The sequence below is a fragment of the Odontesthes bonariensis genome, chromosome 19 (genome assembly GCF_027942865.1).
Source record: "Odontesthes bonariensis isolate fOdoBon6 chromosome 19, fOdoBon6.hap1, whole genome shotgun sequence".
Taxonomy (NCBI): domain Eukaryota; kingdom Metazoa; phylum Chordata; class Actinopteri; order Atheriniformes; family Atherinopsidae; genus Odontesthes; species Odontesthes bonariensis.
Window position 1 is genome coordinate 33,828,389 of NC_134524.1, and position 19,006 is coordinate 33,847,394.

General features: G+C 48.4%; 1 protein-coding gene across 3 annotated transcripts in view; it reads left to right on the forward strand.

The window, feature by feature from the left end:
- LOC142369063 (schwannomin-interacting protein 1) overlaps positions 1–19,006 on the forward strand; it is a 66,090-nt gene that overhangs the window by 11,608 nt on the left and 35,476 nt on the right. The window contains exons 3-5 of one of the 3 annotated variants that reach the window (XM_075451300.1): positions 1,709–1,866; positions 17,453–17,555; positions 17,755–17,880. In XM_075451300.1, coding sequence (XP_075307415.1) covers positions 1,709–1,866; positions 17,453–17,555; positions 17,755–17,880 — 387 coding nt within the window. The remainder of the gene's footprint in view (positions 1–1,708; positions 1,867–17,452; positions 17,556–17,754; positions 17,881–19,006) is intronic. The other 2 variants (XM_075451301.1, XM_075451302.1) reach the window with 2 other exon arrangements.

Here is a 19,006-nt window from a genome sequence, read left to right on the forward strand (position 1 = left end):
GCGTGAGAGGGGTCTATTTGTTTTTGCGGTAGGTGTGCCAGAAAGCAAGTCGAAGTACTTCCGCTCAGCTCCCGGGCCGCTCCAGCAAAGTTACATAGCGCAGTTATTCCAACTCAGACCCCCGAAGGGCATAGGAGACAGGCCCATCGTAATATTAAAACTCATTCTAGCCGCACAATTTTTTTCAAGCTGTTATTTTAAGGTAGAAATCTTACATAGTATTGCTTTAATGTGTTTACAGCCAAAGTTGTATTGCAAATCACTGCAGGACGCCTTCATATTTCCTTCCTCACTCATGTCGTGGTCAGCCGGGCTGCTGCACTCTGAAGGTTCTGCGGTTCCACTTCAAGTGTGCACCTCCAGAGCGCACCAAAAGACCAAAGACAGCAATATTTTAGCAGTTGAAGTGTCTTTACTCTGACAACAAGGTGCTCAGAGTGGGCTACTGTCCATCACTATTAAACTCAACAACTGCAGAGTCATCAGTTTTTCTGTGGATGATAGGACTCTGAGTTGATGGTGGCATCTTCAACCCCACCCAGGATGATGAGCAACCTGCTACTCACTGAGCTGGTTGGCTGTGTCCAAGCTTCCAGCAGTCTCCTCCCCGTTCCACCTTTCCATCCCTGACCACACGCGTTGCATGGGCTGTTCTTTTGGAGCTTCCACAGATGTCTTCTTGCTCTTTTTTCAGGACTCAATGTTTTGCAGTGCTGTTAGGCAATTTGGCCCCCACAGTTGCAATGTCAGAGAAGGCCCCTGGGCTTTCTATTGAATGTATGAATTTGAATTCATAAGAAAAAACACTTGTTTTCTGCCTGTAAGACAGATCCATTGCTTCTTGGAATTGATAAGTAAGCAGGGTTGTCCTATAGTATGATTTTATGTGTGTGCCATTCTATCGTTTTAGATGCTCATTAGTCATTTTCCTATATCAATGCCAGAGGTTTCCTGGGGAAAGCGCAGACTTTTCCCTGATGGCGGCTTTTCACATGTATTTCACAGCGAGGGGCTTCCTGATGGTGATGTGCTCCCCTGGGAGGGAATGTGGGCAAACCTGTCCCCGGTGTGCAGGAGGTAGGACCAAGTTGGGCCGATTGAGAACAGCAGATCAGGCTCCTTGTTTAGTGGACATCAGTCCCGCCTGTAATTGTACATAATTGTACATATAGCATAGAGTGAGTGGAAAGCAGCAACAGGTCAGCGAACACACACATGCACAGGAACACCAGCAGGAAATGCTCCACATGTTCATACGTTGCTCCAGCTGAGGTTCCAGGGATTTTACAGGGGCTGGGATAGAACATTTGTAGACCAAACTGTCCCGTCTTGTGTGTGTGAGCACAGTTGAGCCTGAGCTCACCCCTCAAAGCCCACCCAGCTGAGTCCATGATGCTGAGCCTCCTCCGCCTGTCACACTTGAATTCCAATCTGTGAAAGAGGCTCTTTTCAGGTTCCTGTTCATTCCTGGCTGAATGCTCAGGCTGGCTCTTAGAGGAAGCAGATATTAAGTTCAGGAGAAAACTCAACTTGACTCCTCAAATGAATCAAAATATTCAAGTGTACATTTGAGAGAATAATCAAATAAAAAGTTCCCAAAGTGTTCTTCTCACCCAACTAAAATGGGATTCAAACATGGTGTGGCAGAATGTTTTTCTCACATTTCTAATGTGATTATATCTGAAGTAGCTGTGCTTCCCTCACACAGCAGGCGCTGACGCACGGCTGCTGTGCCTTTCAGAGTGGAGCCCCCCTGGAGAGAGGCAGAGACCCCGTGGGCCGGGCCGAGGACAGAGGGAGGAGAACGGGGAGCTGGGAGGACGGCAGCGACGCCTGCAACAGCCACGTGCTGGCGCTCACCTCTCGGTAAACACACCCTTCCTTCTTACATTCAGGGTTCACACTGAGAAATGGTGCATTACATACTCATTTCAAATCTGATGCTCGCACCATGGTCAATAAAAAAGTGTGGTCCTTACCAAAACACCTGGCATAACATTTCACGTATGATTAGGTCCGTTGGCAACAGCTCCCACATCAGTAGCACTGCAAAGTGAATTGTAATTATTAAACATGCTTGTGCCTCTCACATTTTCACCATCCACAGTCCTTTGAATCTGATGTTAGGAGCATCAGAACTATAATAATAATTCCATGCATCATGTATAAACAAGCCGACTCTTTCCTGGGGACAGGATTGGCTGACCGGGTCCCATCACAGTCCCTTTTGGGGCCTAATTCTTGGTGTGAGATAACTTTGTGAACCAATTGTAGACTGATGATTGTGATTTTTGAAGCCTCAGTTACATTTCTGGTCGGGTATTCTATCTTTCTATCTTTCATTGCCTATGTGGACCTATGGGAGTTGAATTTATTCTAAATAAAAGAAAGCGTTTAACTTGGTATCCACCTTAAATTGGAATGTTCTTTTAAACCTGGTCCCCGGAGGACTGTATTGGCTTTACAGGCTGATTTCCGTGTGAAATAGAAGAAAAGGGAGTGGTAAATGAAAGGTAAGCCCCGTTCACGTCCTGCAGGGTTGGGATACCTTTTTCCTCCCAAGCTTTGTTGGTGAATGCTTTCCTCCCAGACAGCAGGGGATTATTGTTCCAGAAACTGTTTGCCGTGCACCTGGCTCTGTGTTACACAGGTTTGAAAAACTTTCTTCCTCACATATTAAGGCTATTCAAGACAATTCTCAGCATCCAAACTGGCTTGATGATCAACTGGATTGATGGACAGCGGCACAGTTCCCCAGCTGTGGAGGCACTCCACTGTGGTCGCCATCCCAACAGGTCAGAACAGCTAAGGCTCTGAAGGACCCCAGGCCTGTGGCTCTCACCTCATTAGTTACGAAGGTCATGGAGAGGGTCATAGAGATGAGCGGCCCACTGAAGGACCCTCCCCAGTACCGGGCAGGGAGGGAGGTTGATGATGAAAAACTTTCTATTATGGACACAATGCACAAGCATCTGAAACTCCCCAACACAACGGACTTCTGATCTTCATTCAACACTATGCTAACACACAAACTCTGCACCCTCCCCAACTTAGAGGGCAAGCTAACTCGGTGGATCAACGACTTTCTCACCAATAGGACGGAAAGAGTGCTGGTTGACAACATCTTCTCCCGCTTCTCCCACACCTCCACTGGCTCCCCTCAAGCCTGCATACCCTTACCTCTGCTGTTCATCCTCTTATGGAATGCATGAATTGCTTAAGATTTTGAAGCATTTGTTGTAAATACATGTTACCTAATTTTTTATTTTGTTTCTGTAAATTTTACTTTATATATATATATCAGCCGCGGCTATTCAGAGACAACACGGGAAGCCGGACAGCCTCTCCCATTGAGAGATTGAAATTCGAAATTGCGAAATCTTCAATGTTAAATTGACGATAAAACAGTTATTCACAAAACACAAGATAGGCCCAATACTGCATTTACTTTCATAACTACAACATGTTGTCCTGTAGGGGTGGGCGATATGGGCAAAAAAAATATCTCGATATTTTTTAGGATTTTCACGATAAAGATATTTTGACGATATTTAAAAAAAAAATTAAAACTTGCGTTAAGATCACAATAAAATGAACACAAGCATGCAAGTCTAAGCACACACGGCCGGTACAGTGAAACTGCGAATGGCTCATTAAATCAGTTATGGTTCCTTTGATCGCTCTACCGTTACTTGGATAACTGTGGCAATTCTAGAGCTAATACATGCAAACGAGCGCTGACCTTCGGGGATGCGTGCATTTATCAGACCCAAAACCCATGCGGGGTGCCTCTCGGGCTGCCCCGGCCGCTTTGGTGACTCTAGATAACCTCGAGCCGTTTCTCAGGCTACTTCTCACTCGGTAATTCCAGCTCCAATAGCGTATCTTAAAGTTGCTGCAGTTAAAAAGCTCGTAGTTGAATCACGGGATCGAGCTGACGGTCCGCCGCGAGGCGAGCTACCGTCTGTCCCAGCCCCTGCCTCTCGGCGCCCCCTCGATGCTCTTAGCTGAGTGTCCCGCGGGTCCGAAGCGTTTACTTTGAAAAAATTAGTGTTCAAAGCAGGGCGTAACGCCGTGGTAAGGGCAGAGGACCACTGGCGCCGCACTTTATTGATTTTTGGCGATTGAAAAAAAAAAAAAAAAAAAAATACATCTCAATATTGCAAAATTACTCATCGTCAAAACAACATTCACGATAATTTCGCAAACAATACATATCGCCCACCCCTATTGTCCTGTAGCTTAATGAAGTGATTTGTTCTGAAATCGCCGCCGTTCACTGAGGAAATCATGTTATGAAGCCGCCACTAACAGCCAGGCTTCCGAGCCGAGGGCTGCCCGGCTTCAGGAGGGAGGGGGGGGGAAGAGAGAGTCAAGTTTTTTTCTACAATTCTAGGTCATCATTGGCTAAATCGACAAAAACTCATCACTTCCGAGGCAGCCCGGCGTCTCTGGGGGTAGATTAGACGTGGGCGTGTCAATATGAGGGGCTGTGTCGTGATGATTGGAGTTAGTGTTTGTCCATCATGAGAGATGTTGTGGCAGCCGAATTTTTAAGCGGGGAGAAGCACGCTGGAACTTCAGTCCCAAAGCGGATACGAAAGAGACTGGTTGTCTGTGAAAGTGCTGTCGGAGTTTCACTCATTTCCCATCGTTTCCATTTCCATCCTCACACACATACACTTTTGTAAATATTACACTGTAAATAAGAAACACATCCTTGTTGTTTAGAAGTTTTGTCAATCATATTCCTGTTGTGAATTTGTTTGTCGTGTTAGCTAGTAGTTTTGTCACAATGGCGGCTATGCTCCATCAAACTCTAAAGCCTGATTCTTACTCGGCGCAACCTCGCTTTGACCCATTCTTACTAGCTGGTCGCAAATGGCGCAAACGGTCACGTGACCCAAAATTCCGCCACGCCCCCCGTCGCAAGCAAAAAAAATCCTCGCGCGTCGCAAGGTCGCGCACATAACTTTTTTTCTGACTTCGCGCAAGCTCAACCGGAAACAGCTGACCAAGAGAAAGGAAACATGAACACTGCAGAGACCGCGGTGACCGAGAGGGTGCGCCTCTACAAACATCTGTACGACACGTCTATGAAGTTACACTGGGACAACGTTGTCCCAAAGGACAACGTTTGACAAAGTTCGTCTTGTTGCAAAGGACGAACATTCCACCTTCTCTTCTGTTTTTGCCGCAGCCGCTTAGCTCTGAGATACATATACAGTTCTACACCCAGAGTAAATTCATTCCGCATCCGCATCAGATGTGCCAGCCTCTGCTGACGTGACACCACAGGTGGCATTGTGTATGCTTTCTTCGTATGCTTTTCTTCGTCCGGTTCTTCAGCTTGTTTCCTCAACAGTGACGCCCGCTGGTCTGGAGAGAACTGCAAATGTGACGCATACTCGGCGCAAACTGCGCTTATGAGCTGAAGGAACTGTGAAGGGGCTGGCGCTTTCGATGACGTCATTAATGGTTCTCGAGCCAGAACGGTTGCGCTGAGTAAGAATCAGGCTTAAGTATTCATTATGACGGAAAAATGCTCCACAGATTCTGATCCAGCCACAGATCCAGCCATTTACAGGCCTTAGATTCGATCATACTTGATGTTGGCCTTGCTGTGTGAATTTTCAAAGTCTATACCTTCTTTCTGTGTATTTGCTGGGCATACTTGTCATACTACACACAGCTATGTTATAACTAATTCTTTTTAACTTTGTTATCTTCTGCTTTGGGATGGCACGAGCCACTACAACCCTGAATGCGTAATTTGGGCTTCCCCTGTTTTAAAAGTCAGCAGCCGCCACTGATATATATATATATATATATATATAATCTTCCGCTGGTCCGGGGATCGGGTCGCGGGGGCAGCAGCTTGAGCAAAGAGACCCAGACGTCCCTGTCCCCGGCCACTTCCTCCAGCTCTTCTGGGGGGACCCCGAGGCGTTCCCAGGCCAGCCGAGAGACATAGTCTCTCCAGCGTGTCCTGGGTCTTCCCCGGGGCCTCCTCCCAGTGGGACGGGCCCGGAACACCTCACCGGGGAGGCGTCCAGGAGGCATTCTCACCAGATGCCCGAGCCACCTCATCTGACTCCTCTCGATGCGGAGGAGCAGCGGTTCTACTCCGAGCCCCTCCCGGATGACCGAGATTCTCACCCTATCTCTAAGGGAGAGCCCAGACACCCTGCGGAGGAAACTCATTTCGGCCGCTTGTATTCGCGATCTCGTTCTTTCGGTCACTACCCACAGCTCGTGACCATAGGTGAGGGTAGGAACATAGATTGACCGGTAAATCGAGAGCTTTGCCTTCTGGCTCAGCTCCTTCTTCACCACGACGGGCTGGTGCAGAGCCCGCATCACTGCAGACGCCGCACCAATCCGTCTGTCAATCTCCTGCTCCATTCGTCCCTCACTCGTGAACAAGACCCCGAGATACTTGAACTCCTCCACTTGGGGAAGGATCTCATTCCCGACCCGAAGAGAGCATTCCATCCTTTTCCGGCCGAAGACCATGGTCTCAGATTTGGAGGTGCTGATGGTCATCCCAGCCGCTTCACACTCGGCTGCGAACCGCTCCAGTGAGAGCTGAAGGTCACGGCCTGACGACGCCAACAAAACCAAATCGTCTGCAAAAAGTAGAGACCCGATTCTGAGGTCGCCAAACCGGACCCCCTCAACGCCCTGGCTGCGCCTAGAAATTCTGTCCATAAAAATTATGAACAGAATCGGTGACAAAGGGCAGCCCTGACGGAGTCCAACCCTCACAGGAAACATGTCCGACTTACTGCCGGCAATGCGGACCAAACTCTGACACCGGTCATACAGGGACCGAACAGCCCATATCAAGGAGTCCGGCACTCCATACTCCCGGAGCACCCCCCACAAGAGTCCCCGAGGGACACGGTCGAACGCCTTCTCCAAGTCCACAAAACACATGTAGACCGGTTGGGCGAACTCCCATGCTCCCTCCAGGATCCTGCGGAGGGTATAGAGCTGGTCCACTGTTCCACGGCCAGGACGAAAACCACACTGCACCTCCTGAATCCGAGATTCGACTATCCGGCGGATCCTCCTCTCAAGTACCCCCGAAAAGACCTTACCAGGGAGGCTGAGGAGTGTGATCCCCCTATAGTTGGAACACACCCTCCGGTCCCCCTTTTTAAAGAGGGGGACCACCACCCCGATCTGCCAGTCCAGAGGCACTGCCCCCGATGTCCACGCGATGCTGCAGAGGCGTGTCAACCAAGACAGCCCCACAACATCCAGAGCCTTGAGGAACTCAGGACGGACCTCATCCACCCCCGGGGCCTTGCCACCGAGGAGTTTTTTGACCACCTCGGCAACCTCAGCCCCAGAAATGGGAGGTCCCACGTCCGAGCTCCCCAACTCTGCTTCCTCATCGGAAGGCGTGTCGGTAGGATTGAGGAGGCCCTCGAAGTATTCCCCCCACCGACTCACGACGTCCCTAGTTGAAGTCAGCAGAGCCCCGCCCTCACCATACACGGTGTTGACGGTGCACCGCTTCCCCCCCCTGAGCCGCCGGATGGTGGACCAGAATCTCCTCGAGGCCGTCCGGAAATCGTTCTCCATGGCCTCCCCGAACTCCTCCCAAGCCCGAGTTTTTGCCTCAGCAACCGCCGAGGCTGCGTTCCGCTTGGCCTGTCGGTACCCATCAGCTGCTTCCAGAGTCCCACTGGCCAAAAAGGCCCGATAGGACTCCTTCTTCAGCTTGACGGCTTCCCTCACCACTGGGGTCCACCAGCGGGTTCGGGGATTGCCGCCACGACAGGCACCGACCACCTTGCGGCCACAGCTCCGGTCGGCCGCCTCAACAATGGAGGCACGGAACATGGCCCATTCAGGCTCAATGTCCCCCACCTCCCCCGGGACATGGTTGAAGCTCTGCCGGAGGTGGGAGTTGAAACTCCTCCTTACAGGGGATTCCGCCAGCCGTTCCCAGCAGACCCTCACAATACGTTTGGGCCTGCCAGGTCTGACCGGCTTCCTCCCCCACCAGCGGAGCCAACTCACCACCAGGTGGTGATCAGTTGACAGCTCCGCCCCTCTCTTCACCCGAGTGTCAAGGACATACGGCCGCAAGTCCGACGATACGACTACAAAGTCGATCATCGAGCTGCGGCCTAGGGTGTCCTGGTGCCAAGTGCACATATGGACACCCTTATGCCTGAACATGGTGTTCGTTATGGACAATCCGTGACGAGCACAGAAGTCCAACAACAAAACACCACTCTGATTCAGATCGGGGGGGCCGTTCCTCCCAATCACGCCCCTCCAGGTCTCACTGTCATTGCCCACGTGAGCATTGAAGTCCCCCAGCAGGACGAGGGAGTCTCCCGGAGGAGCACTCTCTAGTGCCTCCTCCAGGGACTCCAAAAAGGGTGGGTACTCTGAACTGCCGTTCGGTGCATAAGCACAAACAACAGTCAGGACCCGTCCCCCCACCCTAAGGCGGAGGGAGGCTACCCTCTCGTCTACCGGGGTGAACCCCAATGTACAGGCGCACAGCCGGGGGGCGATAAGTATGCCCACACCTGCTCTACGCCTCTCACCGCGGGCAACTCCAGAGTGGAAGAGAGTCCAACCCCTCTCGAGGAGGCTGGTTCCGGAGCCCAAGCCATGCGTCGAGGTGAGTCCGACTATATCTAGCCGGAACCGCTCAGCCTCGCGCACCAGCTCAGGCTCCTTCCCCAGCAGAGAGGTGACGTTCCACGTCCCAAGAGCCAGCTTCAGTAGCCGAGGATCAGACCGCCAAGGTCCCCGCCTTCGGCTGCCGCCCAGCTCACATTGCACCCGACCCCCATGGCCCCTCCCACGGGTGGTGAGCCCATAGGAAGGGGGACCCGTGTCGTTTCTTCGGGCTGTGCCCGACCGAGCCCCACGGGCACAGACCCGGCCACCAGGCGCTCGCCGGCGGGCCCCACCCCTGGGCCTGGCTCCAGGGGGGGGCCCCGGTGACCCGCGTCCGGGCAAGGGAACATGGCGTCCAAAAGTATCACTCATCATAGGGGTCTTGTGAGCTGTTCTTTGTCTGGTCCCTCATCTAGGATCTGTTTGCCATGGGTGACCCTACCAGGGGCTTAGAGCCCCAGACAACATAGCTCCCAGACTCATTGGGGCACGCAAACCCCCCCACCACGGTAAGGTGACAGCTCAAGGGGGAGTATATATATATATATATATATTTGTTTGTTTGTTTGTTTTGTTTCTTTATCCATTTGAATTTCGTTTTGTCTGTACATTATATGTCGGACCCCAGGAAGAAAAGCTGCATTTTCATACGGTTGCTATGCGCCGACCTTATCGGCAGCCAGTCTGTGTAGCTCTCAATTTTTCTCATCGTTTATATGATTATTTGTCATTTTTCATTTTTTAAGTTTCTATCTAAACATTTTTAGTTATTTTTATTGATCTGCTTTTTTGTTTTAATAATTTTTTTTTTGACAATGTGCACTACTACTAAAGCAGTGTACACAAGAGAAGAACTGTTGGCACTGTCAAGGATTGGACGCGGAATTAAACATCCAATTCCGACCGAGCTTAAAAAGCTGTACCGTGGATGCAGAGCTGGATCGAAACTAAAGGCAAAGAGGCACAACAGGAGGTGGAGGTACAAACCTTTTCTGCCCTCTGTGATCATGGGAAACGCTAACTCACTGCCTAACAAGTGTGATGAGTTAGAGGCGCTTGTGCGGAACCAACGGCTGTATAAGGAGAGCAGTTTGATTTGTCTGTCTGAGTCCTGGCTGAACGACAACACACCAGACTCATGTGTGGACATACCCGGCTTCACAGCCGTACGAGCGGATCGAGACCTGAGTACGGGCGGCGGTAAGCGGAAAGGCGGGGGTGTTATACTGTTCTTTAATCAAAGATGGGTAAACCCCCGCAATGTGACCGTTAAGGAGAGGGTTTGTTGTCCAGACATTGAACTGCTGTCAGTTGGTTTCCGTGCATTTTATGCGCCCAGAGAGTTCCCATACACAGTCGTCATTGTTGTTTACATTCCACCGAGGGCGGCACCTACAACGGCGTGTGACGTCATCCATGACGCCGTTGCTAGGATACAGACCCAGCATTCTGAGGCATTCATTGCAATCACAGGAGATTTCAACCAGGTCTCTCTATCCTCCTGCCTGACTGGCTTTGTACAGTATGTGGACTGTCCAACACGTGGAGAAAGGACATTAGATCTGTTCTATGCTAACGTGAAGGAGGCTTACAGGACAGTGTCTCTTCCACCACTGGGTAGATCTGATCACAGCATGGTCTATCTACAACCCACATATAGACCTTGTGTACAAAGACTTCCTGTTACTACCAGATCTTTCAGGAAGTGGTCACCAGAGGCGAGTGAAGCATTGAGAGACTGCTTTGATGTCACAGACTGGGCTGTACTGCTGGAGGAAGATGAAATGGACATTGACATGGACAGGAGGGTCAGCACCATCACAGACTACATTAACTTCTGTAGGGACACTGTGATTCCAGTCAGGACTGTAAGGTGCTATCCAAATAACAAACCATGGATCACCAGTGACATCAAAGACCTCCTGAACCAGAAAAAGAGGGCGTTCCAGAATGGGGATAGAGAAAGGCGGAGGAGTGTACAACAGGAGCTTAAAAAGACATTACGTCGAGCTAAGGTGGAGTACAAGAAAAAGGTGGAGAGACAGCTGGAGAACAATAACACCAAGGAGGTGTGGAGGGGCATGAGGACCATCACTGGATACAGACTGAAGAACTCTCAGTCTGTGGAAGGTGATGTGGACAGAGCCAATACTTTCAACCAATATTACAACAGGTTTGACAGTGTGGCTTTTCCCTCCTCTGCTGCTGCTCCCTCCACCCCCACCACTACAGCTGCTTCCTCTATACTGCTTCCACTGCCCTGCTGTGCTTCCACCTCAATGTCAACCTTCATCGCCAAGCCTCCTCCTCCGCCTGACTGCACCTCTACCTCTGCTGTCACCAACAAGCTTCTTCTGTCCAGTTGTACCTCCACCTCTGCAGCAACTTCCACCGCCTGGTCTCCTGAGCCAAGCCACACCTCCATCTGTGCGGCAGCTCCCACCGCCTGGCCTCATCAGCCCAGCTGCACCTCCACCTCTGCGGCAGCTCCCACCGCCTGGCCTCATCAGCCCAGCTGCACCTCCACCTCTGCGGCAGCTCCCACCGCCTGGCCTCATCAGCCCAGCTGCACCTCCACCTCTGCGGCAGCTCCCACCACCAGGCATCCAGAGCCCAGCTGCACATCCACCTCTGCGGCAGCTTCCACTGCCAGGCCTTCTGAACCCAGCTGCACATCCACCTCTGCAGCAACTTCCACTGCCAGGCCTTCTGAACCCAGCTGCACATCCACCTCTGCAGCAACTTCCACTGCCTGGTCTCCTGAGCCAAGCTACACCTCCACCTGTGTGGCAGCTTCCACCACCAGGCATCCTGAGCCCAACTGCACCTCCACCTCTGCGGCAGCTTCCACTGCCAGGCCTTCTGAACCCAGCTGCACATCCACCTCTGCAGCAACTTCCACCGCCTGGTCTCCTGAGCCAAGCTACACCTCCACCTGTGTGGCAGCTTCCACCACCAGGCATCCTGAGCCCAACTGCACCTCCACCTCTACGGCAGCTTCAAATGCCAGGCCTTCGGAACCCAGCCACACCTCCATCTGTGCGGCAGCTTCCACCACCAGGCATCCAGAGCCCAGCTGCACATCCACCTCTGCGGCAGCTTCCACCACCAGGCATCCAGAGCCCAGCTGCACATCCACCTCTGCGGCAGCTTCCACCGCCTGGCTTCCTCGGTCCAGCTGCTCCTCCACCTCTGCAGCAACTAGCCCTCCTCTGTCTAGCTGCACCCCCACCCCCATCTCTATGGTTGATAGCAACATCACTCCTGTCGCCATCCCTCCGCTACAACCTCTGTGTCTAACTATAGAGGAGGCTGGAGCTGAGCTCAGGAGACTTAAGCCAGGGAGGGCTTCAGGCCCAGATGGAGTCTGTCCAAGGCTTCTGAGGGACTGTGCTGGTCAACTAGCAGTCCCTCTTCAGAGGCGCTTTAATATGAGCATTCAGATGGAAAAAGTCCCGGTGCTGTGGAAAACTTCTTGTCTCATACCGGTGCCCAAATTAGGGCAACCGGTGGAGCTGAATGACTACAGACCGGTGGCTCTGACATCTCATATCATGAAGACCTTGGAGAGACTCCTTGTTCGTTGCATCAGATTGCAGGTTGCTAAGGCTCTTGACCCCCTCCAGTTTGCCTACCAGAAACACATAGGAGTGGAAGACGCGATTCTGTACATGTTGCATCGGGCATATGCTTATCTGGATGTGCCTGGTTCATATGTGAGAGTCATGTTCTTTGACTTCTCCAGTGCCTTCAACACCATACGGCCTCCCATACTGAAAGACAAGCTGCTCGGTATGGGTGTGGCCCCCTCCCTGACATCATGGATTATAGACTATTTGTCTGCCAGACCACAGTATGTCAGGATGGGGAAATGTGTTTCTGGAACACTGGAATGCAGTACTGGGGCTCCGCAGGGTACTGTTTTGGCTCCTTTTCTTTTCACCCTGTACACATCAGACTTCAGGTACAACTCAAAGTCCTGCCACATACAGAAGTATTCTGATGATACGGCTGTTGTGGCATGTGTGCGCGGTGGACAGGAGAAGGAGTACAGGGACCTTGTGGAGGCCTTTACTGACTGGAGCAAAAAGAACTGTTTGCTCCTGAACACCACCAAAACCAAAGAGCTGGTGGTGGACTTCAGGAGATCTAAAACCCCAAACCAGTCAGTCTGCATTGATGGAGGGGAGATAGAGACCGTTCAGACCTGCAAATACCTGGGGGTGGTGCTGGATAATAAACTGGAGTGGTCTGCCAACATAAAAGCAGTGTACAGGAGGGGCCAGAGCCGTCTCTTTTTCCTGAGACTGCTCAGGTCCTTCAATGTCTGCAGTGATATGAAGGCAGAAGGCTGGACCCTCTCAGTGATGTGGTGGGGAAACGGATGAGGAGGAAGTTAGATTCTGTGATGGAGAATAATAAACATCCTCTCCACAGCATCCTGCAGGACAGAGGAGCAGCTGCAGTGAGAGGCTGCAGGACTGAGAGGTTCAGAAGGTCCTTTGTCCCCACAGCCAGAAGGCTTTTTAACAGTGACTGCTGAGTTCTTCTCAAATTGATTGATTGATTTTTATTTATTTGTTTATTTTGCCATTTATTCATTTATTATTATTAAGTTAGTAGTAGTATTATTATTGTTGTTAATTCAATCATTGTAAATATTTAAAAAAAAATGTTGAGCTACTTGACGAATTTGAATTTCCCCCATTGGGGGATAAATAAAGTATTTTTCTATTCTATTCTACTCTATTTCTGCTGCAGCTAATGGGGATCCAAATAAAACGATAAACTGATGTCTCGGCTCCGGGTAAAAACAGACTCAGACCCACTAACAATTCATTTACCTTCTCTGAGAACAGCTGTCCTTGCAAGTTGTTGTACTTTTTGCCCTGATGAGTTGCTGTAAACACACCAAGCACACAGGTTTCAGGGCTCCTATGTTTGACAGCCATGCTTTAGAGTAAGACACGGATGTGTGAATGTGGCATGTAGTGGAAGTGAGTGGTCAGCTAGACACAGTCCATTCACCATTTCCATTTGGTTTGTGCATGGGGGGTAGGGATGGGAATTGATAAGATTTTTACGATTCCATTTTCGATTCTGCTTAACGATTCGGTTCTTTATCGGTTCCCTTATCGATTCTCATTTGGAGAAAAAGGACAACAAACCGGTCGATTAGCATCAACTTTGTTTCGTTTAGAAGTTACACGAGTCATGACCTCACAAACCCAACGACGGTGAGGTCCACATTGGTCTATCATGGCCTGGGTAATTTAACTCTTCCCTGCTCTGGTGAAAGGAGAAGCTGGAGGTAGAGGTGAACTGGGGGTAGTTTTTATTTTTATTTATTTATTTTTCCTTTATTTAGCCAGGATTGTCCCATTGAGACTAAGAGTCTCTTCTGCCAGGGAGTCCTGGTCAAAATGGCAGCTTACATACACTTCCAGACGCAGACAGACACAAAACATATAATAAGGAAAATAAACTTTCAAAAAATACATTAAAGGCGGGGTAGGGGATCTTTTTCTGGAACATTTTTTTACATATTGCTTGAAATACTCTTCACACCCCCATTGCAAAAGTTTTAGTGGCCTCTAGAACGTACAATCTAGGAAAAACGATGCCGTCTATCAAACTGCAATCTGCTCCTCCCTCCCCCTCCTTCCCCCTGTGCGCGTACCCTGCTCCGTGAACGAATTACACGTCCAGAAGCTTGGCAGGAAGCTAAACTAGAGCCAGCTTGGCTAGCACCTAGCATTATTAAACGTATAGTTAGCATAAACTAAATACTAAATACTAAATATGGCAACGATCGATGCTTGCTGTCAGAACAGCGCTCGTGCACCTTAGTGCTCGTGCGCGTTCATGTACTCTAGAGGCGTGCCTTCGGGGGGAAAGTGAAGAAAAGGGTTGGGACTTTTTACCTGTGTATTTTCAAAATGCAGCTTCGCTGGACTCAAAATCCAGGATCTCCTACCCTACCTTTAAGAGAAAAAAAATAATAATGATAAACTTAGGCCTACATAAAACATAGCATCAGATCAAGGTTATGTGGTGTATGTTTAAAAACAATGACATTCCTCTGTGTAAACAGCATTAATTTCCCTCTTAAAAGTCTCCAAAGAGGGCAGAGAATCCATACACAATATATTCTGCAACTCATTCCATAGGTGAGGAGCATAAAAAGAAAAGCCTGTCTTCCCTAATTCAGTACGAGGAGTGCTAGACTGAAGTAACAACTTCTGTGAGGAACGTGTACCATAAGATGAAGTGCAAAAAGTCAATAAATTACAGATATAATGAGGAAGTTTACCCAGCAATGCCTTAGCAATAAAAAGTAACATATGCAATTTACGCCTTAAATACAGAGATGGCCATTGGACTTTAGAGTATAGATCACAATGGTGAGTTCTTGAGGGGGCACCTGTTACAAATCGCAATGCAGAATGATAAACTGCGTCCAGCTTCTTGAGGAAGCATAAGGGCGCATGCATATAAATTGTATCACCATAATCCAACACTGAGAGAAAAGTACTCTGGACCAGCCTTTTTCTTGCTAAAAATGAAAAACATTTTTTCATACGAAAATAAAAACCAACCTTAGGCCTTAGCTTTCTTAAAAGATTATTGATATGCACTTCAAATGTGAGCTTTTGGTCTAACCAAATACCAAGATATTTGTAAGAAATAACCCGCTCCAGGAAGGTACCATCAAGTGTTGTTAAGTTACCATCAGGACATGCTCTTGATCGCGTGAAAATCATATACTTCGTATTTGTGTTTAGTGCTAATTTTAACTGCAATAATGCATTTTGAATGGATATGAAGGACGTTTGTAAAGAATCCAAGGCATCTTGCACTGAGGTACTAACAGTGTATAGAATGGTATCATCTGCATATAGATGTACCTTGGCTGGATTTAGGCCCTTATCTATATCATTAATATACAGAGAAAACAAGATTGGGCCAAGAACTGACCCTTGCGGGACACCTGCTTTTATGGTAAGTAAGGGTGATTGAAGGTTCTCTAGGGCAACACACTGTGTTCTGCCAACTAAATAATTTGAAAACCATTGTAACACTGGGCTACTAAAACCTATAGCCTTAAGTCTATGCAATAGTATTTTAAAATCAACAGTATCAAACGCCTTGGAGAGGTCAACAAAAAGTGCACAACATGATTTTTTTGTGTCCAAGGCAGAAATAAAATCATTTAAAACAGATGTCACGGCAGTTCCAGTGCTATGACCTTGCCTGAAGCCTGATTGAGTTGAACTTAAAATATTGTTTTCAGCTAAGTAGTGTTTCATTTGCTCACTGACAAGAGATTCAAACACTTTAGCTAGGGTTGACAACCTAGAAATGGGTCGATAATTATCTAAGATAGACCACCAGCCTCTGGCTCTGAGCCAGTCAGGCTCTGTCTCTCATGATTTCATCTAAATGTTATGCCTGAGAAGGCATTCATTTAACCTTAACCGCTACTAACAGCAGGTTTTACAATGAGGCAAATGGCGCAAACATGATAGGCAGTGTTTGTTAGTTAGTTAGTTACCTGCAGTGTTAGCCGAGTACATGCTAACGTTGCTAACGTTGCTGGGTTCAGATTCACCAACGTTAGTCCGGAGCAGATCGAAAACGCGACATTCATTCATAGTTATTGCATGTTGGTAGTATTTCCTCCCTTTGGTGAAATATTCACTTTGCAAGTTGCCCTGTTGTCGTCTTTTTTAGGGATGTGTAACCAAACTTTCGAGCGTTTGTACCGCTTGGGCGCCATGTTTACTGTTGGCTGCTGGCTGCGCTGGACTCGCCACGCAACGGTGCGTGGTGACATCATTCGCGCCCACTGGAATCGATAGGAGAATCGTTTGCAAAATCGCCAAACGATTCCAAGGAATTGAAACACTGGGAACCGGTTCTCAACAAGAACCGATTTTCGATTCCCATCCCTAATGGGGGGGGGGGGGGGGTGGTTTCAGCATCCTGACAGCCTGGTGGGTGAAGCTGTCTCTCAGTCTGCTGGTTCTCGCCCGGAGGCTCCTCAGTCTCCCCCGGGGGGCAGGAGGCTGAAGAAGCAGTGGGTGGGTGAGTGAAGTCACACCCAGGAACTTGGTGCTGCTCGCTCTCTCCACAGCATCATGTTTATGGTCAGTGGAGGGGGATGGGTGGGGGATGGGTGGGGGCTTCTCCTTCGTCCTCTCCACATTAAGAGAGAGATGGTTGTCTCTGCACCACGGGGCCAGTTGGCTCACCTCGCCCCTGTAGTTTGCAGTCCGTGCGTCACACAGCAGCAACCTCTTCATCAAGGATGGCACCACTGTGGTGGGGCTCATCAACAACAGCTTCTGAACTGCTTCTGTTGTCATGGCAGCACATACATAAACATATTTTTAACTGTAGATCTCTGCAGATTTGATGTGATGCATAAACATAACAGGGTTTCCAGTTAGTATTTTATAGGTATGCCCCATACACAAAGACAGAGTGGCAGTTTAACACCATGGTTGTGTGGTTGGGAAGAAACTGGGAAATGACTGGCTTGCTGCAGCTGCTTATGCAATTAGTATGACGAATTTTACAGTGCGGTATTACTTCCTTTTCTTAAGTCAAAGCTAGAAATATTTCTTCCACCCCTGAGCCAGATAGCCAGATATTTATTCAAGTTTTAGAAGCTTTGTTCAAATCCCTTCATTTGATGGGAATAAGTAGACCTCTTCTGCCATGTCAATATTTTCCAGCTCTTTGTACTGTGAGTCAGGATATAATAGAAGTGTGTTGATTGTTGTGCACCTTCCAGCCTGCAGACACAGACGAATCTTCAGCTCTGCTTCATCAACAACAGTGAAAGTGAGGAGGAGGAAGAGGAGGAGAAAAAGGGAAAGGAAAGCAACAACTCCTGGGTAACCATTCCACAATCCAACACAAGATGGAACATGTTATGTTACAATACAAATGTCAAGATTAGCAGTGCACTGATCACTCTGTTATCTGTCGGTGAAAGGATGTAAAGAGGAGGGAAAAGAAACGGCAGCAGCACTGCTCGTCTTCTTCTCTGTTCTGGTGAATGCTCACAGTTTCCTATCCCCTCCTCATTCGTAGAGAACAGCTGTTCAGATTTGTGACAACTCTCAGCATCCTGCTAAGCCCAAGGTACCAAAATCAAGAGGCTTCAGGGACACTCTGAGGAACCTCCGAGACCGACTGAGAGCGGACCACAAATCAGTGGTAAGACCCACTTTAGAAGCCAAACATATCGTCATGTTGCAATAATTCATCCTTTTCGTTGCTCTGATTTGCAAATATAGTTCAGATGGCTTTCCCTGCTCTGCATGGGTCAAATTGTGATGTTGGTTACATCTCATTTTTTTTAGTTATTTTCTTTATAGAATTTATTTTAAAAGGTACCATGTAGTATATTAAACATATATGTTGTCATTTGATGTATTGCACCAGAATTAGCTTTAAGCTAATTTACATCTGGAGTCCCTTAGCAGGTTTTATTCAAAAAGTTCCAGCAATAATATATCACAACAACACACTTATGCACATGTATTCATACACACACGCCCCGGCTATTCCAATGAAAACCGACAGAAAGTCACTGGTTATTTAGTGTCTTTCAGTAGATTTTTCAGTTTGTTCTTAAAGCTGCTGATAGAATTCCAGCTCTGAATGGGATCAAGCAGGATGTTACAGTGAGTTGGGGCTCTGCCGAGTAAGATAACTGCCCTTAAGCAGAGCCACAGAAGTGTATGGAACAGTCTCCAGTTCAAGATATTCTGGAGGATTTTATGGATTCCGCTGAGCAGAAGTTAAAAAAGTGACAAAACGTTGAAGATTTATAAGACCTTACAGTTGTAGGGTTGGGTTAGAATCCACTCCAGTGGTTTGGTGACCGTTTCCCCAGTTTGTCCTCTGACAGATGGGAAAGAATCCTGAAAATCTTGGCAGCATCCATAGAGAGACGACATCTAATGTTAAATCAGATTAAGAATTCCATTTGTGGTGGTTAGAGGGACAATATCCAGTTTCCTCTCTTTAAAGTTCAAACCCAACTCTTTTACTGAATCAGAAAATAATTATTAAAAGTAGTAGCATTACTGGCCTTATCATCAATTAATTTCCCCTGAATTTTAAGGTGAACGTCACCTGAAATGTGGTTCCTGTCCCATGAGATTTGCTTTACCATCACCTTTGGTGACATCTAATGTGCGAATGGAAAAACCAGATTTGGCTTGCCTCATTTCTTGAGTAACATTATCCTCAGACCTCTGAAAAATAAGCATGTCTGTAACTGTTTGATTCAATTGCTTCTTTTGGTGCACTATCTCTATCCCTCCTGAGTTTTCTA